Below are 21,936 nucleotides of genomic sequence, written 5' to 3'. Positions count from 1 at the left end.
AAAACCCTTCGTAATGATCTAGATCTATAAATAGATACAGAACCCATTTAGATAGAAATATCAATTCGAACCGTGTAAATCTATTTTCTTTATTTCACTTCTCGTTGCATGTCCCTTTGCAATTTCACTTCAGTTTCTTGTTATTCCTGTTATTTCCATTTCTACATGTTGCGACAAAAGCAAACTGTAATGTAACTTTTTCATGCCACAGAAATATTCCCCTTTATCTACGGATCTATGCTATTTCATATGACAATATTTTTCACAATCCAACTCTATCATTATCCTACAGTATCACAAGTTAAATATTAATATCACTTCAATCGTTCCGTCATAAATAAACAAATTATTAAAAAAACCTTGTGATGTTCAGTAATTATTCTAATACTGTTCGGAGCTCAGATAACTCGATACTTAATATGGGAATATAGAATATGCTTCAGGTTATGGAGCAATTTCTCATCTACCTTACTTTTGCTTCAAACCACGAGTTTCATTTAAATACTCTAAGATCATCGTACAAATTTTCTCAAAAATACGAATCGAAACAATAAGAAGATATAAGGTCTAAAATTTGTCTAAAATTCGAAAACTGAAGTTAATCAATTTAGTCAATGAGCTTGAACAGTTAACTGCGTTCGGCGAGTATACACGTCATCTTAAAACGCAAAATGGTACTAATTTTCTCTACGATAAATCATTGATTTCTTCAGATAAATGTGTAATTCTTCTCCGTTCCGCTGTAATTATTCGTTAGAATATACTATAGATTCATTTGTCCTGCGTTTGACAAGTACCCACAAGTATTTAATTTTATTGAGCCCACAATGCGAGATTTCTCAAACAAATTTTCACAGTTAACTGGTTAACAAAAAAGTAACAATACCATCCCAGCAAACAAAAGTACATTTCAGTATTAATAAATTCAAATCGCCCATAAAACCTACCACATAAATATCGTTCTAATTTACAAAATAAAACAGAGACTCGCGTAAAAATGTGCCGCGTAAATCGAGGGCTGAGTGTATACACAAGTTGGCCCATGCGCTGATCGCAGCTCCCGAAGGTTATATAAGCGGCCACGGTTTCCGCTAATAAGCGCTCCTTTTACGCGCGGTCGTATCGCTCGGAAGCGTTTTTGAGGGAGCCCGGTGCCAAATAGGCCAATTAATATAACGTAACAGCCTTATCTCGCGTATCTTCGGGCAATAACAGTTAATGTTCGATCGACGATTCGCCGTGATTCCCCCTTCGGCCCGTTCTTCTCGGACGGGCGGCCAATAAACCGACGCGGAAAGCTCCTTTTCTGGGGCTCGGCCGGACGACTCGGCTCGAGTCGGGTCGGGTCCCGTGTGCTCGTTCAACGCGGCCACATGAAACATCCCTCTCTCTAGTCGCGTGATGCGAGCTTAAACCACGAGGAGAGATCGATCCGCGTAATGGAGGGTGGCGGGAGGAGCGAAACAAAGAAGCCGTTCTCGGGGTGTTCGGTCGAACATGTGCACGTGACGCGGGCACGCGCGCGCGTGTTCAAGCTCGCGCCTCTCGCTTTCGCCCAGAGTATACGTGGATTCTTAAAAGAAACAGGAAAGAAGAATTACGGCACCGTAAATCTCGAGCGGTAGCTATTCGAAAGCGAAGCGCAGTATCCGTGGAAAAATGCAAACAGCGACTACGTTTATTGTGATCCGTGTATTTTGGTTATTTACGTCACGCTCCTTGCGCCCGGCGATATTTGAAAACGCGGATTGTCGACCGTGGAAATACATAGGCTCGTTGAAAAGCGACCGAATTCTTTTGCAGAAAGTTTAACGGAATTGTAAATCTCGGGGTTTATTGAAATTTAGGGGGTGTTTGCCTTGGGGGTTGCGGTGGTGCATGTTTGGCAGTGTGCGTCGCTAAAGTTTGTGTGTATGTTTATGGAATGTAATATTTTAGGATGGTAATTGTGATAATGGGTGAAACTTGATATGTTGAGAATGTATTAACAGTAGAACTACCGTACCAGTCGAAATGACTCGGCTTTTTGATTCCGCGATTATTGATAATTATTGATACAATTAAAGTATTGGATATTCGAAATGATGTTGAAAATAGTTTCATTTAATTACTAGAAGGAATGTCTGAAGAAAGTGAAAATAATCTATTATTACAATTTTTATAGGGATTACATGTCAATCGTATTAAACGCTCGGTAGTTCTGGTGTTACAGTAATATATTAGTAATGTATTATATATAAGGTATATGTTAAAGATAAATTGAGAATATATAGTGTTACGTAAGTATTGATCTAACTGGAAAAGAATGCTTTTACATGGGAAAATAGATTGAAAGTATAGTACAAAATGTTTTTTATATGTTCTCGAGAAAATTGGCTAATATTTTTACACGTGCTTGTATTTATTGCGTTGGATGTTCGAGAGCACACAATGGAACGGAATATTCGCGTACAATAAACTTTATTACTGTAGGATTTGTTGAAAATATTTCCCACTCTACAGAATATACAATTCAGCCCCTTGTAGTATATTTATATGAGCGTTTTCCTGTACTACATTTCATTGAATTTTAAAATAGTCTTTCTCGCAATTGATTCAACATTTATGTGATACTGGGAGAATTTATAAATACGAACACGAACATAATCTATTCTCTGATTGTACTACTAGTTACGCACCCTACTATCTAATCAGCATATTAATATTTAGATACCAAATGTACTTATTATCTGGATATAGAAGACTTGTACTAAATCGATCAGAAAAAAACATTTCTCGCTTAAAGAACAGCATTTTTCAACTGAATACTAAAATAAAACTTATGCAACAAGTAAGCAGTCTTCCAAGAATATCTTAGACATTCTAGAAATAATTTTGCTACATCTGATACTTTCTAAGATCCATTGGACCAGCATGAAACAATGGTACCATACAGTACCCCAATCCCATCAAAAACTCAAAAATAGTTTCGCTACAAACTTCCTCACAACATTTTCAATAATTTGGTACATAGTCAACACTAACGTTCAAGTGTCTGATGATATCGAGGAAAGACCAAGAAAATGGCCAAGAATAAAACACAAAGATGAGTATCTACACAGTGACTCACAAATCCGTCCACGCCGAAAAATCCTAAACCCAACATCCGCCTGTTTATACCTCGTATCAACCAATCTTAATACTTCTACAACAGAATTTACCCGAGAGCAACAGAAAACTACAATTTCACCGGGTAATTCAACAAATCCCCGAGTCACCGTAATTCCCGTTTAATCGGGCCCGCGGCATTCCCAAGCGTATTTATGGGAAATCTAATTGCCAAAGTGTTTATCCAAATATGGCGGATAATGGCGAGCTCAATTAAAATGCCATTAGCGGTCGAATTTTTCTGGAGAATGCGCGCGCACGTGCCGGGCTCGCATGGCAGCCGTAAGAGACAAATAGACAGAAACGATCGGGAGGCCGACCGGGCCGTGAAATGCAAAAGAAACGACGAGGGACGAGAGATAACGCGCGATTCAGCGCGGACACGCGAAGGCAACCGCGCAGCATCGGGTATATACGTACCGCGCAGCAGTATTATAAGTGGAGTGATAAAATGAGATCATCGTTAACGCTCCTCGCGCACCGGTGCGCGCGTATTATGTCAAATGCACACGAACGACTCGCGGGAAAATATCGCAGCGCCAACTGTTTCGGAGTAACGGAGAAACAAAGTTCTTCTGTCTCGCGAAAAGAAGACTCATCATTCTTTTCTCGTCTGTTGTTTCTGATGAAGGAAAATAGAGGAAGATGGAGCCGAGAACGAACTGGGATTCATACCATAAAACACGTACATTATAAACTGAAGAATATTTGATCGAACCGTAGCACGGAGTTGTCTAACTTCGCGTTGTTCACGAGAAGACCGCTAAAAGGAATGCGGATCTCATTGGTCAGCTTTCTTCTTTTCTCATCTCATTTTCAATACTGATTTGCTATTAGTCCACATGTTAGACTTAACCAATCAAAAACCATAAACAAAATCCCCAGCGAGAAACCCCTCTTGTCTGTGTGCCGTCCCGAGGTTCTCGCGAGCAATACTATACTCCCCTCACGCTAATAACTCGAAAACAACGTTCCCCCACTATCTCTACTCAAAGAACTGCCCGAGACTGCCTGTGAGCAGTTCTATATAGTGTTCAATAGAAACAGGTAGAAGCAGGTATGAAGAGGGTACCTTTTTATGAGAGTAGTGTCACTAACGTACCCACGGGCACCGATTCAGACACCAGCACGATAAAAGACCGATATTGTGTACCGACCTTAAGAAAACCTATTCTATTCTCCCAAAATCGCACAGCGTCACCGTTGCGACATCGCAGAAGGATCGTGTCGCTCATGTGCACACTGCCTTATGCCGCGACGCGGTGGGCCGACCTACGCGCACAACGACACGCAACGCGGTGGAAAAAACAACAGACGCATATATTCGCCGATGTTTACCGGCGTGCCTCGAAAAACGGGCGTGCAGCGACGCGGCGTACGCTGTGTTACGTCACGCCGTATTACCGAGGAAGGTCACGCGGTTCGTTCCAAAATGTACCGTCAAGCTAGCCGGAGAGAAAAAAAAGATTCGAGTTCCCTAGATGGTACCAAGAGCGGATTCGCGAGTCCTAGAACCAGCGTGTCATGAGGCACGCCGGAGAATCCCAGTCTAGTTCGTTCAGGTGGACTATAACCATCGGAGAGAAGAGAGAAAAAGAAATCACGAATAAACGAACTGTGCAAAGGCGTAATAACAAAGGTCGCGTTTCCAAGATCCAACGACGGCTCACGCACGTTCGTTGCCATGTGCCAATGACACGGTGCGCGCGCGTCCACGTACTTAAGTGCACTGCACAGTGGACGATTTTGCCGTTTCAGCTGGCTACAAGTCAATTTTAAAAATTTTATGTAGATTGTACAATTTTCGTTCCCTAAGATACTTTAATGTGTGAGGAATGAGATAGCAATAGTTTTTTTTATTCGTGCACTCATAAGCGCTGGTACTTTGTTGAGTTTTTAAGCGTCATCAGATTTGGAAAATGTTTGTGTTTGCTATACAAAAAGCATGTTTCCCTTATATTTATTCTGCCATTTTTTCTGTTCCACAACGCGAAAAATTTGTGTACATATATATATATATTATGCACGAATATAATTAATATTTATCAGGCTGTCATGTAATATGTAATTGATTGTTATTATATGTTAGTACCTATTGTATTATTATTATTTACTACATGATATATAATATAACACACTCAATATGAACATACAATTTCTTATATGTGCATATATAGTTAAAAATATTTAATATTTATTTATTTATCATACACTTTATAATTGATTATCATTATGCATTATTACGCGTACATAACCATATGTTGTCAACAAAATTCGACATATAGTTGCTTTGAATTTTAACCGGCTAAAACGTCATAATTGCCCACGATGCACCGGTCGGTGCTCGATAACGTTCCCACGGTGGGGAGGGGAAAAGAGAACGAGAAAAAAATAGGAAGGAAAAAGGGAAATCCGCGTGCTCGCGTGTACTCACCTCTTTCCCTTCGTTCAATATACTCGGCGGCCTGTAGTAGGGCAGCAATGCTCATATTTCCCCGGTTTGGCGTAATTCTGGCGGCTTCGGTTCACTACCTTCTTTCCCAACGATCCCCCGGCACTGAGACCGCGCGCGCGGCGGGTCGGCACACGACGCGATAAGTGTTCGGAAACGCGCACGAACGGCCCCGTATTCAGCGCGGCGGTGCCGCGATACGCGTGTCGCTGTTGTTGTTGTTGTTATTGTTGTTATTGTTGTCGGTTGGTGGTGCCACCGCCGCCGCCGCCGCTGCTGCTGCTGCTTCTCGAACTTTTCTCTGTCCGGCCGCCGCCTGTTTCACCCGCCTCTCCTCTTCACTCCTCCTTTCTCTTCTCTTCCTCCTCTTCCACCGCCGCCACTTCTTACTCCTTTTCTCGTCCGTCCGCGCGCCTCGCTGGCTGCGTTCGCCCCGAGAGGTGCACGTAACAACACACACACGCACACGCACACACGTACGTACGGGGACGTACGGACGGACGGTACGGGTCGGGTACGCACGCGCGCGCGCGAACACACACGCACACGCACGCACAGTCACTCACGCGCGCGCGAGAGAGAGAGAGAGGCTGGGCAGCCCGATTTCTCGGACGGGCACTAGATTCGCGGACGGCGGATCGACGGCCAGGCCTCTCCGACCGCGATAGACATCAAGAACCGTCTTTTTTCGTTTCCCTCGAACGTCGCTCCTGTTTCTCGGCGTATACCTCTTTTCCTCTCTCCGCAAACGCGTTCCACGAGAGTTCAACAACTTTCTCCGTCCGTGTAGCCTGTTCGCGTACGTCCCTTGCGCGAGCTTCTCTTCGCGGATTCACCCGTGTCTCTCTTTCGTATTCCTTCGTTGTGTGTGTCCGTGTGTGTGTGCGTGTGCGTGTGTCGTGTGTATGTGCGTAGTTTGGTCTCTTCGCTTTTGTCCCGGTGACGACGTTTCCACTTGTTCCTTGCTCTTCTTCTTAGTTTCTTCCTCTTTGTTCGTATTTTCCTTGTGTTCTCTTATTTATTTATCTCTCTCTCTCTCGCTCTCTCTCTCTCTCTCTTTCTCTCTCTCTCTCTCTTTTCCTCTGTTTCTCTTGGCCTCTCTTTTCCCTTTTTTCCAGCTTACAAGCCTGACTTCGTCGGTTCTCTTCTTTCTTCACCTTCGTTTCACAACATTCACTGTAGGATCACATCAAAAAGCACGTGAAGGAATATCGAAACGGCCATGGAGTACGGGGCAAGAATACGACGCGCCGCTGCTCTACACTTCCTTACACGGAGTCGCGTGCGAGCGAACAGAGGAGCGTGTTCCGCGAACGATACCGCACGCGGGACAGACGGGGACAGAGAGAGAAAGGCGGAGCGTCGGAGAAAACGCGAAACGGGGACGGAGGGAGAGTCGAACGAACGCGAACGGTACAATTGGAAAGAGGCGCTACAGCGAAGTCGCTAGGCGAGTCGAAGGGGTTGAGATTACGCGTGTCGCCGGTAATTTATCGCGGACGAGCCGAACGTACGTGAAAGAGAACCTGACCTCGATCGCCGCGGTCGGTTCAACTCGCTCGCGGCCGCACACACGCGCGCGCGCGCGCACGCCCGACGAACTATTATTTTCTGGTCAGGACGCGGGTATCGCGGACGGTGTGCACCGTGCATGTGAGCATGCGACCGCTTTACGTGCCGGCTACTTGTTCTCTGCGGCGACCTTGAACGCGTAGATCTTGCCGAGTGCAGCCGTGGAACAGGAGAAAACGGATCTAGACGTCGCGATATTTCAAACTGCCACGCGAGCTACCGCGACCGACCGTAATCGAATCTTCACCGTGACTGATCCCGGCTCGAGTGTCGCGCGAATCGGACGATAGGTGCAAATAAAACGTTAATCCCCGGAAGGCGGACGACTCTATGGTGGCTTCTCAAGCGATGACGCTTGGGTCCATTCGAATTTGATTTTTGACGGAACGCATGAATCTCCACGTTAGGTTTAATATGAACGGCTTCTAAGATAATCGTTGGGAGCTGAAATCTGAAACGTCTTCCAAAAGCTAAAATGAAACGCAACCTAACAGTTTTCCCATGCAGGGGTCAAGAGTGAATTGTACTCAGATGCGAATGGATGTTTTCGAGCTAGATATTCTTTAACTCGGTCAACTCGTCCCGCGGTCAACGATACCCATCAAACGCACCACGCATCACGGTGTACCGATACTTGGCGGTAGCAACGGAACGAGGCGAGCACACGCACGCGAAGCGGGGCACAAAGTCGTTCGCCAATAAAACCGCAATTTGCTCGTCAGAGAAAACGTACGTTGTCACAGGCGGGACAACACGCGGCAGATCTCCTAGAAACTCTAATCGCGAGCGCGGCCGATCGTGCAGCTCGCTTTGTGCTGGTTGGTTTCCCGTTCACGACCAGGAGAACACAGAAAGGCGCTCCCTTGGTTCCGTTCCCGACCGGACTGCGAGCGATTTTAAGTACACATGCACGTCACACCGCACAAACACGCCCACGCACACGCGCGACGCGAGTAAAAATGCTCGTATGCGATCGGCGGTATATCGAGTGCTGATTCCCATACGAGAAAACAACTGCAACACGGTCGGTGCACACACGTTGACTGTGCGTGGAACGTTCCGCGGTTACAGTACCACAGAGAGGGAGAGAGAGAGAGAAAGGGGAAGATAGAGGGAGAGTGAGAGGGAGGAAGGACGAGAGAGAAAGAGAAACGACACGCAATACGCGAAACGAATCTTAAGAATCACAAGTGTATGCCGCGTACTTGAAACATTTCCGTACGTTCCCGACAACTCTTTTTCTCTCTAATGTGGATGTGGTACCTCTCGCCTCTTGTGTACATGCACCGTCGAACGCGAGCGTGCGTGTGGATGACGTAGAAGGACCGAGTGTATTTCGACCCTATCGTCCACCTAGTGACATTTGGCACGCCGGATACGTTCGCTCGCACACGAAAGTAGGCGCAGCTGAGCGACGACGTAAAGAAAGACGGTCACTGTGAATCGGCACTGCCTAACACTGCTCCTACACAGGTTTTCGCGGGTAGAAAAAAGGGGGGGCTAGTCAGAACAAAGGAAAGAAGGCTCCAAACTGACCGACGACGACGAGCCCACGAGCCCCCGACGACGACGACGACGACTACGACAAGCCGACGAGCGAGCGACAGCCTGATACCTCCGCACTTCGCGAGCACTCTCACGCATTTATCGATGTCAAACGTCTCTGCACCGTCGAAGCATCAGGCGTCGTTTCTTACGTGCACGCTGATTGGCCAGTCGGTGCGCGAGTGCACTACCTCCGCCAATGGCCGCGGACAACACGGGGCTGCCGTACGAGCCGCCACCAGCACCGGTGGTGTCACGTGAATCTCATGCCCGAAAACAAAACAAACAGCTGGCCGTGTTCCTCGCCTCACTCTCTTGCACGCTATCGTGCGTGTGCTTTTCATGCACGATATTCCAGGACTATGTATTCCCTTCGTTCTGTATGATGCATGAAACTTGAAGAATTAGGTACATCCGAATAACCCTTCATTAAAACACTCTTCTTAATCGCGTTGAAGTTTATGATACTATCTACGAAATTAACATTGATATTATGTAAAATACATTTGGGGAAATTTATTTAGATTATTTGTTTATTCTGAATTTAGTTAAATATATACGGTGATATCTTTGAAAAATATGTTACAATAGGTTCAAAATATCAATTCGCGTCTTGTTATCTCGAGGGTTTCGGGGAAAGCATATTTGAAAATTCATATAATCGCGCCATCTCCTGCATCTCGCTTATCGTCACCCATACTTTTTCCATTGGTACTTCTGATTCACGGTACACAGAGCGTCTATAAGATATCGGGTTTGAATTTAACGAATCTGGGATGTGATATAGAAAAATTTGATGATTTTGAAAATGGTGATAGTGAAAAATACACACGATAGTAATGTAAGACCTCAAATGTATGTATTCCTGCCGTTTCATCAAAGGTTAGAAGACCGTGTACACAATGCGCTGTTTGTATATGAAGCTAGCAAGGAATTAGTAAGTTTACATGAAATTTTCTATTTCTCCGAAAATATTGAACAGAAATTATAATTCATCGATAATGTATTAAAAGAGCAACAAAAAGTTTAATAAATTATCAGTGGAGATTATTTTCATATCTCAAATAACGTATCAACGTAGTTGGTACTTACTGAACCATATTTTTATTTCATCATTTTTCGCGAATCTTAAAACAGTAATGTGTATTTAAAATTCTATTTTACAACTGCCACAAATTTAAACAATTGCAATTTATTGTATGTGTTTATTTCTATTATCCCATGTATATTTGAGGTAGTACACATTTATACAATACTTACTGAGTAGTCATGTATTAAAAATAATACATATTTTAAATACTAATAATCTTCTGAAATGAATTTTAATTGTAAAGAATTAATAGGCAAATTTTTGTTAAATTGTTTAAATTTATATTCCTATTATAATACTTCTGGTATATAATAATGTTTCTATAAGAAAATATTTATTTAATATTCCAAAAATTAAGATTTTTCGTAGTAAACAAATAATACTAATTTTGTACATAAATGTAATGTTTATACTTTATTTGCTTTTTAAAAAATTAAAAATTATTCCATTACATTCGAGATACAGGAACTATATCCATTAATGAAAGTGCATTTTGTAGTACAATTTGTAATGCACGTAACATATATAATCTTGCAATCATCATTGGAATTAAATGGTCATATGCTTCCTATAAAGAAATATCAACATTTAGTTGCATATTAATCACTTAATATTTATCATATTGTAACTATTAAATACCAATAATACTAACAGTTAAAATCCTAATTCTGCGATAATACACACTAAACTTTTGACATAATCGTGATAAAAATGTACATAGGACATGGGGATTAGTTTGAAAAGTGGGCTCATATTTTATACAATCTTTTATCATTTCTTGATATCCAATAATAAAGTTATATATAAGTCCCCATTCTTCCTGCAAATAATGCATTTGATAAATTATTATAGTTTTTCTTTTGATAAAGTAAAATGATAATTGAAAAATCCTTAAAGAAAATACCTCTTGATCTAGTAAAGAAAAGTTTACATCATTGATATTTGGTAAATCAGGATATTCTCCTGCTAATTTTTTATTATTGTATTTTTCAATAATAGCTGTAATTCTTGTAGCATTATACAATATAAAGGAAGCACCTAAAAACTGATGATAATAGAAAATTTTTGTTTAGGACTTTTGATAAACACATGATATGTTTTAAACTCTTAAAACCTTTAGTATTTGTGGTGCTTCTATCGGTCGCAGAATTGTATCCAATGAAAACAGCACGACTTGGTTTTACAGACAGTAATTCAAATGTAACTGTCGCTGTTGCAATATTTTTAAGGAAATGGTCATCAATCCTTATATTACTTTCAGGCATATCAAAATTTTTCTGATCGTTTAATGTTTTCAATTCATTAATTTTACTTTCTATGTATTTTTCCCATGTTAACATTGTTTCTTTAGTATTCGTTTCCAAATTTTTCACTACTCCACATACACTCTTCTCATAATTGTTTTCCACTTTTCCTTGTGATTTACTTGTAAATACAAATTTGAAGTTGGCATCTTCTTCGCCTATTTTACAGCCGTGGAGATCCAAAATATTTTTAGTGACAACTTGTATTAAATGTAGCCTTGCAGTTGTTAGTTCAGATTCTTTGTCTTGATGTATTTTCAAACTGAAAATTTTATTAATTGGTAGAATTCTTCCAAATTCACTCTGTTGTTCAATAACTGTCCTAATTGAATTGTGTATAATAGGAGCACGTTGTAGAAACAAACAGATTCTTTCTTTTTCCAAAAAATATCTCTCTATTTTGATTGGCCAGTCACTGCTAGATGATATTAACAATGATAAAACCTGTGAAAGTCAATATTTGGTATTAATGAAACAAGGTTATGTATGATGATTTCATAACACTTATTTTCTATTATAATTCACCTCTTTAGCAATTTCTGTATCAGTCTTGTCATCTATTTGATCACCGTGCACATGTAGATAATGTTGCAAAATTGTTGTGCACTTTCCATCACAAACATCTTTACCTTGAAATACATTCTTCCATACTTTGAGGCTAGGTAAAAAATATAATTCACCATTTGTTGACAGATTGTCATTGCTTACTTTAATAACTGATGTGTTTGTACAATCATTACCACTTAAATACAATATTATATTGTTAATGAGTGTTCCCATGCAAATGGGTGATAAATTTTCCATTTGAAACTCCATAAGTTAAATACTCCAATGAGAACTAGACTTCTCCTGATCCAATATGAATTTATAATACTCTTGATGTAAAATTTTATAATCTGTTACAATTAATATAAAAGACGGTAGAATTTTATTATCTTAATGATTTAATAGTATATTCAATGTAGTTTCCCTAAACATATATGTGCAAGGGATTTTTGGTTTTTCAAAAAGCCCAGAGAAAGACATCAGGAATGCAATAATTTCTCCAATGATTTCTTTATTAGAATTGGAAAGTAAATTGTGCAAATAAGTGTTTGCAAATAGTAACATTAAATATATTATTCGCTATACTTATAAATACGTTTATGTATCTTACAAAGTCATCAAAAAAGGAAAAACAATTTTTCTAATTAAGCGTATCTAGGATAACGATCAATCGTTAAGTAAAATACTTGGCCGTAATACATAAATAATACCTAGAATTTACATCTTTGATATTAGTTATCACATAGAATGATGGTACTTAACATAAGCTATCGCAGCGAGTTCTTTGCAAAATTCTTCCGTGACGATTACACTCTCGAACAAAATATTCTCCTTCTCCCTACAACAAAGACAAAATAGATAATTTTAACCCAAAAAAAGATGAAATATGCGAACAACATTTTACAGGACACCTGAAATTTCAAATCCCACTATACTCTTTTAATCCGACAAACAGTTTCATTGAACATTTCAAAAGTTACATTTTCACACAATTTTCTTCTTAATAAATTCCCGTAGTATATACAATTTTGTATACACATCGCATTGGAAAAGAAATATAAAATTACAAAAAATTTTGACTTCTAAAAAAAATATTGCTACCCTATTGAGTTTTCAAGGAGACGCACCAGTAGCCAGATTCTTCAACCAAGTAATCAAAGTATAATCTTTACTACTATAAACGCAAGATTTGGTCCAAAGTGTCCCACAAGATTACATATTTCGATGATTTTATCACGAGCTTTTACGCACCCTTCGTGGGAACAATCTTCAAGGAGACGTTCCCTCGTCTCTTTCAACATTTGCTTGTGATCCGGCGTCTTTGGTACTTCGTTCACGAGCTGCTTGACGACTTTTTGCAAGCAAGTGAACAAGTTTTTTGTGCCGGGTGCCAACGGTAGTAGCGGATTCAGTAAAAATTCATGCAGGTACGGATGAGGTAACAGCGCTAGCCTCGAGATCACCACGGTCAACTGAAGGTTGACCTCGTACTTTTGTCGTGGAATACTGGCCACCTTTTCGAAAAGCATGGCCATGAACGGGCCCATGTAAAACCGCACGGAACAGTGGTCTGCTTCCGGTCTAGAGTCGGAGCTTGCGGAATCGTCGACGGTCACCGCTTCCAGCGGCCACGCCATCAGCGAGCAGTCCGATAGCACAGTAGAATACTGCCTCTCCAAGTCAGCCATGTAACGCTCGTAATTATTCACGTCCGTGTCCGTCTGGAGATAGCGCGGAATCAGGGACAGGAAGCTGCAACGGAGTTTGATATTGAATTTCTATTCGCTCCGTCACAATATATTTTATCAGGTCAAGTTCTGAGGAAATTGCTGATCACGTGAATTCGTAAGATAATAAAATATATTTTTACGTGACATGACACTTGTTGGGTATCGTTATGACGAAAATAAATTTTATTCCAATTTTGTTCTTATAAATTGACCTACGAAATAATAAGAAACGTATTTTAGGTATCTGTGAAAGAGATTTAGGATTAAGCTTTTTAAACTTTTGCAATAAAAAAATTAATATTGGCTTGAAGACCGCGGTGAAAGGAGCAGGTAATTTCTGCTTTATTTCTTTTTGAAATAAATGTTTATAGGTGAAAAGCAGAATTTTTTTTTTGGAATATTGTAGAAGCAACAAGATTATCATTCGAAATGAAACTATGAATATTAATTAAAGCATAAAATTTTCAAGGGTTTCCTTTGTTCTTTTATCTAAATGTAAAAAATATTAGGAATATTTTTCTACACGGAACAGATAGCGACCATTATTGTTAGAACATAAACGAGCGAATAATAAAATTTACCAATTTACAATTCTGTGAATATTACTGGGTGCTAGTGTTCGACTATGGCTCTGTTCATAAGAGAGATCTAGAGATCCTTTCTTTTCTCTTTCTCTTTCGTCCTCCTCGTCGCTCCACGACGCAATTGCGCTGTCCGCAGCAGTATTATCGTAATAGCCTCTAGTTGACAAGTATACCAACACGAGACAATGCAATATATGCTCGTTCCTTTTTTCTATCATTTCCTCGAATAACTTTAACGTTTCCAGCGTTAAATCATCGCTGTCGGTGAAACAGTTGTCTATCAACCTGTGCAACACGGGTGACGTCCACACGTTTGGAATTTCTGGGCCTCGATCTTGCCCGACTAGCCAGTAACTTATTTCTGAAAGAAATATTCATTGTAATGTGAAGAATGACTAAAAATAGCTCATTTCTGAGGAACGGAAATCGAGTTTGAGTGTTGAATAGCCAACAGAAAGATTGGAAAGAGGGATTACAATCTCTGATGTTTAATTTATAAATTTTTAAACCTTACGAAGCTGACTGAAGAAGCAATTAACGATAGAATCTACACACCTGTACACAACGCAGCGGATGTTAACTCCTTTAAACATTTCGTGACCAACGCAGTGATCAGAACAACATGATGTTCAGCCAAGGCTGGTGTTACGATCTTCTCAAAAAAGTTTACTTTAATATTCTTCGCGAGTGCATCGGCAACATCCGGATAAGCTTCCCTTATCAGTTGGTTGCAGTAATCGAACCACATAAAAAACGCGGCGACCTGTCTGCATCCGGAGAACTTTTTCTCCTTCGTCCAGGCTGGTGAGTCCAAGCCCCACGTGACGTCCACTCCGTCGATCTCGTTTGGATCAACGTGTGCTGGAATAGCGTTGAAGAGATTTTCTAATCTACTGGGTATCGAAGATATTAAATCGCTATTGGCCATCATCTGGCCAAAAGATGGATCATCCAAGGACGCAAGAACCATGATCCCCTCGCAGGCTCTTATTCTCACAGTATTGTCCTAAAAAAAAGAATTTAATTTTATTATTAGAGAAAATTATGCTTTGTTAGTATTACAATTTGCATTTTAGTTGATAAATTAAATTTATCTTGTGATAAAGTGAATGTATTTTTTAAAAATCAATATTTATGGAGAGCCGAAAACGTATTTGTGTATTCGGTTTTTCCGCAATAACTTCATGTAAAAAAATGTATTGACGTAAGACTAGTAACCATACACTTAACACCTACGTGTTATAAAAAAGGTGACAAAAAATTTATTTGCAAGTGTTAAATCTTTATTCGTTGATATTACGTCACTAACTAGGAAGAACGGTAATATGAAACAATTAGGAATGGGAGGTTTTCTGCTAGTATATTTTTTCAAATCTCTATACAACTCATAAATGAATTCTTTGTTACTTTTTTTCATAAGTTGTTTTCGTTAAGTGTATAGTTACTATGCAGTGAGCAATGTACACATGCTTTAATCATGCATTTTTTAATTATAAAACGTTTCTAGACGAATCATTATCTTTGCGTACAATGAAGTTCTAAAAGATCCAGATTGATTACTCTGAAAGGTTTCAATATAAAAATACTCTCTTCAACCTCTACACTTTTAATCAATTTCATTCTATTAAACGGTTTCTAACTCGATTACTCCAAACTTAATGCCTTACCGCAGTGTTTACGTAACTCAACAAGGCATCTAGTAGAAGGCATTTAGACTTCTGCGGTGTCTTCGATTCCATCAAGCACTGACCATTCTCTATATAGCTACCATCCTCGTAACCACCGTATTCAGTATCTAGCCTGAAATCTCTCAGATTCTGCAAATGTGTGTCTATTTCATTCATTAAAGCCATGTCCTCGCACTTCTGCGAGGTCTCATACTCCTGACCTTCGGAGCTCGGCGCTGCGACTCTCGAGCTAGACTCGGAGATCGGTTTCTGAGTGGCGGGACTAGAAGATTGGGAGGCGTTTTCTACCTCCGTGGAAGATACCGATTCATTCGATTGGCTCGACGTTCCTCGGGCCGCCTCAGACTTGTTCGACGACCTACTAACCCCAGGGAATCGTCTCCTATCATTCTCCGAATGAAATAAATTCGGATTAATCAGGGTCACCGCCTGTGTGTCCAGAGGTTCAAACAACGGATTGAAATTACTCCTCTTTCTAGTGGGCACGTAAGTGACCTTCTCGATCTCCATTCGTTCGGAGTTCAATCTGGCGGCGACATTCTGTTTCTGAATGTTCGGAGCATCATTTATGATGTTGGTCACATGGGGATACTTGCAAACCAGGAAGCAGATGGTAAGAAGGAACTGGACCTCCTCGGCTTCCATAGGGGATGGAGGATTCCCATTGCACAGAGTGATTAACCGTTGCACCGGGCCATAGATCGATGTGTGGTGTAACAAAGGGTACTTCGATCTTCCCAGCAACTTCCTCAGGAAGGACAAACATACTGTCCTCATTCCTGGGGGAGTCTCTGCGCTGGCCAACGTGACCAATAGGTCCAACAGCTTATGCTGCAACAAGTACTCCAAACACGGGCCTGGTTCATCTTCCTCCTTCTCCTCCTCCAAAAGTATCTCCAGCAACCTGTCCAAATGTCGGGGTATACCGGTAGTCTGTATGGGCACTTTGCAGTTGGTCAGGTGGTTCACATAGAAGTTCATCAACAGTTTCCAGTGGTACGTGAAGTCCTGCAGCGGCGTGGCCGGCGGCGCGATCTGCAAACAAACCGCAGACCATGTTAACAACCGGGTCGCACCAATACCGAACACCGGCGGCGATCGTGTTACATTTTTCTCCCGGTTGTTGTTCAGGAAAGCCAAGTAAGGCGCAAAACACGCGGGAAGGTTATTAAATGTGCACATGATAATGAAATGACCGTCGAGACAGGTGCGCTGGTCTATTTAAATAATTACATAAGAGAAGTTAAATATAACGACGCACATGTGCGCGTCCGGTCAAACCACATTCATACCAGAATGGACACCCTCTGGTGTCCCCTTGATTGATCGCGAGCATACCGCCAATGATCCCGTCACCGGTAGTAAACAGAATGGAGCTTCACGAACCGGGTGAACGAAAAACCGTGAAGGTGATTAGGAACATGGGTGTGGAGCTGGTTTTATTGATGGTCAAAGGCACGACGTGCAGATCGATAGACGGAACGTAAATAAATACACAGGGACGCGAAACAGTGCGGAATAGCGACGTAACGCGTGCGACGCCGATCGATGAGGACTCTGCCTTAAATGTTTCTTGTTTATCATGATTCGTACGCGTACGTGAGACCGCCGGATGAACAGGAACGAACGATTCTCACTGTTCGATGGGAATTACACGTGAATCATTAGCAGCGTGACGGAATTGCGACGTGAAGAAGAGCTTATCAGTAGTGGGGTTATCACTCACCACGTCAATGGCATTCTTCAGCGCGATCTGAATGCCACTAATCATTTTAATACACCTTCGGGTTATGTCGTCGCCGGTTATGTCTCGCTACGCACGAGCCTCGCCGCCGTTTCTCGCGCGGTATCGCTGCGATTCTGCATAGTTCCTCATCGTTCGCTCTCGCGATTCCCCGTGCAATCGCTCACTGTCCCTGCGACAGCGGTGCTTTGCGGCTTTGACGTGCCGTGGTTCTCACTGCAGCTCACCAGAGGCCGACAGGATCGTGAACAAATTGCGACGACCTTACGCGCTGCGTCGTAGGGGGGAAAACGCGGAATCGTTTGATCCGTTGTTTACTAATCGATCTCGTCGATAAGAATTAATGGTCGATAATTATTATAGACACTGGGTCGCGTCTGCTATAACAACGCCTTTGTTCGGAAGTTATTGACGGATTATTTGCGTTCTTTGAGAAAATGGAGTCACGTGCGAACCACCTGGTGGTAGGAGCAGGAAATGTTTATGTTATGACTGCATTTTGTAATTGCAACATCGTTTTATCGAATATTTCGAGCTTTCTCTTTAATACTGCATGGAAATGTAGGTGTACTTATGTTGTTTGTTGGAGAAGATGTTAATATTGGCACGACGACCTGTTAGAATAAAAGAAAATGGTTGTTGGTAGACACTTTAGAAGCTTCTTGCACAATAAAATATGAACTCATTGTTGGATTGCGGAAGTTTTTATATTTATATCAATGTGACTAAAACAATGAAGTATATAATACGTTTACTTCAATGTTGGCGCATTAAAAATAGGGATCGAACAAATGAAGTTCCGTTTAGTTGTACTGTTTGCTACAATTATGAGATTTTTTTTGCATGATTCACAAATTATTCGTAATGTTATCAAATTCTGTCAATTTGTATTTTATTGTATGGAAAATTGCTAGTTGTGGATATAAGAGATAATGTTGCTTTCTTCTATCAAAAAGAAATAAAAATTGTAAATTCTACGTCTTATTCTAGAAAAAGGGCAGAATGATCACTAGAGATATCGTTGATTATTATTCGATCAAAGCATTTCAGGACTCAACGCTTCAAATATACGTAATTCACACATAAATCGGATTAGTTATAAAACACACACGTTTTATTGATCCCAGAATCAAAAGAAGCTCTTATCAAATAAACAGCTGTCTCAAAAAATATAAAAGTACACGTTGAAAATATTTCTCGTTACTTTGGTTATTAATCAGTAAACGTTTAATATCCTTCGAATTGATATTCATTCGCCTTATAAGTTCACTGCGTCATTTAGCGTATCCTCCATTCGACAATGAATCTGCAAGTACATCAGTGGCCTTGAGTATAATAACTTCTGATTAAAATACCTCTAAGAAATCTCATTTATAACACTTTAATCCTGCACGTGTAGAGTAGAAATCATCCATAGATACGGTCGTCTCAGCGTTCTAAGAGCAAATAAATAGGTTGGTCGTTGACATCGGAAGGTAAACGGGATTTACGATAATTTTTATTTTGCACCTTCAACATGTACACATCTCAACAACATTAACCAGTTCGTTAATTGTAAAAAAAGTCGCGACGCTCCGAAAGCGGTGATGTCCCGTCGCTGAATGATCGGCCGGAGCCGATATCAGCGTGTTACCGATAACGAGTTTCACCGTTCGTAATTTTCCTGCTCTCCCGATCCACGGAGCAGCGCAGGTGCGCGCTCTTGACGGAAGCCAATCCGCAAAACGAAATTTGCCACGCGTGCAAAGATATTTATAACAAACGTTTCAGGCAGGAACGGATCAAGCGTCTCTCGGAGCTGTTGATTTTTCTTACGCAACTTAGAAGTGTAGTTCGATGCTCGACTAAAAAGAACGGATGCCGCGTTGTAGGAATCTCGCCTTCACTGCATTGTGTGTTTTTTTTTGTTTCATTTCTCTAAATCTCTCTCGTGGTTTTTCCATTTTCCTCTTGTCTTTTTTTTGCCGTTACGCGTTCAATATTATATATTTCTCTTTTTTGTTCGCAATAAAATCGATTGTTTTATTTGAATCCATTTATTAAAATACGCCACGACGCGCGCGCGCGTGGCATGCCAGCGTCCACGTCGGCTCCTACCACTCTTCTCTAACTATTTTCTAAAGTGAAAACGACGGTCTCACGTGGATCCGCGTGATCGTGCGATATCGCTTTACAGCCGCTCGAGCAAGTACTCACCGCCTTCAGTCGCCACAGCCGTCGCAGCATGATGATGCAGAGGGGAAACGGGAACGAACAGTGGGACACGAGCAACGAGAACCGGAGATCTCGAGGTAGAATCGCGAGGAATACGCGGCTGCCTTCTTTCGATAGGTAGACGCGTCTAGAGTGTGTACTCCATTTTTATCACCGCCGTGCGTCCGCGAGGTTTTATCGTAATGACGACAATAATAGGTACATATACAACATGCTCTCTTACAGGCCGAGGAGGAAAGAGATCGCTCTTGCCTCTGTGTTATCGCTAGTCGCCGGGGACCATTTTTTCTCTTGCGTTTCGCAATCCGCCATAGGAACGCGGTTCGAATAGCGATTCAAAATAAAATACACGTTATGCTACGCACCTGTGACTCGATCCTCGCTTGTCCGGAAATACGGATTCGCTGAGAAATTCGACCAAGAAACTCTTCGAGAATTCTCCTAATCCCAGATTGTTCGTTCAACGATCATCTCTAGGATAGGGCAGCTATGCACTCGAGTTATTTACTCGAAAATAATAGGAAACTTCGTTAATCGCGCGCCTTGGGCAGTTACCGAATAACGAGATCGCGTTTTAACACGTTAAGCGCCACGAAAATTTTGACCATTTTTCGGTGGAGGTATTCTTTTGTAGCAAAGAAAAGCAAGAACAATTATTCATTATTTGGCGTTAGAATTTTTGCATTACACTATTATCAACTTAGTTACGTTATTAAACATTTTCATTCCACATCAGTTACCTCGCATGTTACGATTGTTTTCATGTAATTCAGAAGAGTCGATCACCAGTGACTGACATGGCGCTTAATGTGTTAATTTACGTTTACAATCAAGGTTTAAACCGATTCCATTCCTCTCTGTCAATCGTTCGGTCGACCGGACCATGCGACTCCTCGGCGTAAGAGAGCAAACGAGAATAGCATCGAGAGCCGCGATACTAAAAATTGTGCTAAACGTATATTAGTCACTCATCTTGTGTGTTTCCGTTTCGTTCGACTGGTGCGTTTTTGGCTTTTAAGTCTCGGGCCGCGAAGTCGACGCGTCGAGAGATCGTTCTCGAGACAATTTAGCTACGGCTAAGAAAAGGAGTCACGGATCGCCTTCGTTGACGAGAACAGAAGGGGCGACCGTGGCCTATAAATCTACAAAGAAAGAGTCACCGCTTCGAATGTGCTTCCGTTGACCGTCTCGATGTCGAACGTCCTCTTCTGCGATTTCAGGGATCATTGCGCAGATCGTCTGGTTTCGTTCGTTAAGTACCTTCGCGCTGAGTAAGCGGCGTTCCATCGGAGAGCAAGATCGAAAGGGTTGAACGATTGACTTCGTACAGCACCATCGGGCACATTCGTAAATCCATTCGCTGCCGTCGACGTTCGGACACACCTATGAAACCTGGCAGTAGCGTGTATACTTTCGGACCGATTGATTTCGTTTCGGTTACGTGCGACCACGTGACATATCCTGAGAAGGCTGATTTCGGAATATCAAAAAACGCGTACGAAGTGGGCGTTCAGCGATGCTGAACGATGTTCCTTGAAAATGAATTTTTCTTTGAATTTGTTGTTCGATGTGCTGTCTGGGGAAATGAAGAATATGGTCGACAGGTGTTGACGATCGAGAAGTTAACTGATGAACGTCTTCGTGCTGATCTTCGATTTAGGACTACGTTCCTCCTCGTGCTATGTACAGTTGAGTACACGCTCTGCTCCCTTTCCTTTCTGTTTCCTTTCTTCCGCTTCGTTTCTTCTGTACAAGTTCTCATCTGCCATTCCCCCATGCACTCTGTCTCTCGATCATCTCGCACACAGTTTCGCTCTGTCACATATATTATTAACAAATTTCCTCGCTAGCTCGCTTTACCGCGATTTTTCATCCTCGGCACGTACGCGTGACTTTTTTCTCTTACGGTTTTTTGTACGTGTATGTTTACGTGTGTCGGAGTGTGTGTGTGTTGATAGTATGTTTGTTTATGTGTTTGTGCGGGTATGTATGCATGTGTATGTTTGAGCGGGCGTGTATGCATGTTTGTGTATGTATGTATATATGTATGTGGGTGTGTCGTCACTGTGTGTAACTTAATTAAGTTAGAGGTTTGAGTAGACTCGGGACAGCCGTTATCTTCACCGTTTACTCGCAGCTACCGCGGCGACCAGCGCCGCGCCGCGACCACTACCGTCTTCTGACAGCATCAAGCCGAACTGCGAACAAAAATTAATATTGAATACTTATCTCGTTTCTCAATTATATCAATTATATCAGTACTTTACTTAAGTTTATTTGAAAACAATTATACTAATACCTTACAAAATATGATACGCGA

The 21,936-nt window shown here is 41.5% G+C and overlaps 4 protein-coding genes across 15 annotated transcripts in view; all 4 read right to left on the bottom strand.

The window, feature by feature from the left end:
• The window catches only part of Mxd (MAX dimerization protein), a 376,159-nt gene extending 367,311 nt beyond the window's left edge, over positions 1-8,848 (bottom strand). Inside the window, exons 1-2 of one of the 7 annotated variants that reach the window (XM_031988932.2) lie at positions 8,708-8,848; positions 5,582-6,775 (exon numbers count right to left, since the gene is read on the bottom strand). In XM_031988932.2, coding sequence (XP_031844792.1) covers positions 5,582-5,636 — 55 coding nt within the window. In that variant the 5' untranslated portion in view covers positions 5,637-6,775; positions 8,708-8,848. Of the gene's footprint in view, positions 1-5,581; positions 6,776-7,782; positions 8,151-8,175; positions 8,267-8,434; positions 8,460-8,524; positions 8,549-8,608; positions 8,632-8,707 lie in introns of those variants that run through there. The other 6 variants (XM_031988934.2, XM_031988936.2, XM_076373377.1 and 3 more) reach the window with 6 other exon arrangements.
• Positions 8,849-9,907: 1,059 nt separating this feature from the next.
• LOC116432317 (uncharacterized) lies at positions 9,908-11,926 on the bottom strand. Its single transcript, XM_031988981.2, has 5 exons — positions 11,636-11,926; positions 10,921-11,554; positions 10,711-10,844; positions 10,459-10,626; positions 9,908-10,374 (listed from the first exon to the last, which is right to left on the bottom strand). Exons 1-5 carry the CDS (start codon positions 11,924-11,926, stop codon positions 10,255-10,257), a joined length of 1,347 nt encoding a protein of 448 aa, XP_031844841.1. The 3' UTR covers positions 9,908-10,254.
• A 418-nt stretch (positions 11,927-12,344) lies between these two features.
• On the bottom strand, positions 12,345-17,947 carry LOC116432315 (FHF complex subunit HOOK interacting protein 2A). Of its 3 annotated transcripts, none has more exons than XM_031988975.2 (6): positions 17,385-17,947; positions 15,638-16,693; positions 14,526-14,976; positions 13,968-14,331; positions 12,908-13,408; positions 12,345-12,494 (listed from the first exon to the last, which is right to left on the bottom strand). In XM_031988975.2, exons 1-6 carry the CDS (start codon positions 17,427-17,429, stop codon positions 12,395-12,397), a joined length of 2,517 nt encoding a protein of 838 aa, XP_031844835.2. In that variant the 5' UTR covers positions 17,430-17,947; the 3' UTR covers positions 12,345-12,394. The 3 variants fall into 3 exon arrangements, with proteins under 3 accessions (XP_031844835.2, XP_031844837.2, XP_031844834.2); XM_031988977.2 differs by lacking the exon at positions 17,385-17,947 and adding an exon at positions 16,951-17,311; XM_031988974.2 differs by lacking the exon at positions 17,385-17,947 and adding an exon at positions 16,766-16,930.
• A 931-nt stretch (positions 17,948-18,878) lies between these two features.
• Hex-A (Hexokinase A) overlaps positions 18,879-21,936 on the bottom strand; it is a 50,461-nt gene continuing 47,403 nt past the window's right edge. For all 4 annotated transcript variants that reach the window (XM_076373190.1, XM_076373189.1, XM_031988979.2 and 1 more), the window contains one exon: positions 18,879-21,814. In XM_076373190.1, the coding sequence (XP_076229305.1) occupies positions 21,737-21,814 (78 nt within the window). In that variant the 3' untranslated portion in view covers positions 18,879-21,736. The remainder of the gene's footprint in view (positions 21,815-21,936) is intronic.

Source organism: Nomia melanderi, chromosome 13 (assembly GCF_051020985.1).
Source record: "Nomia melanderi isolate GNS246 chromosome 13, iyNomMela1, whole genome shotgun sequence".
In the NCBI taxonomy this organism is placed as follows: domain Eukaryota; kingdom Metazoa; phylum Arthropoda; class Insecta; order Hymenoptera; family Halictidae; genus Nomia; species Nomia melanderi.
This window is presented reverse-complemented; position numbering and strand designations above follow the sequence as displayed.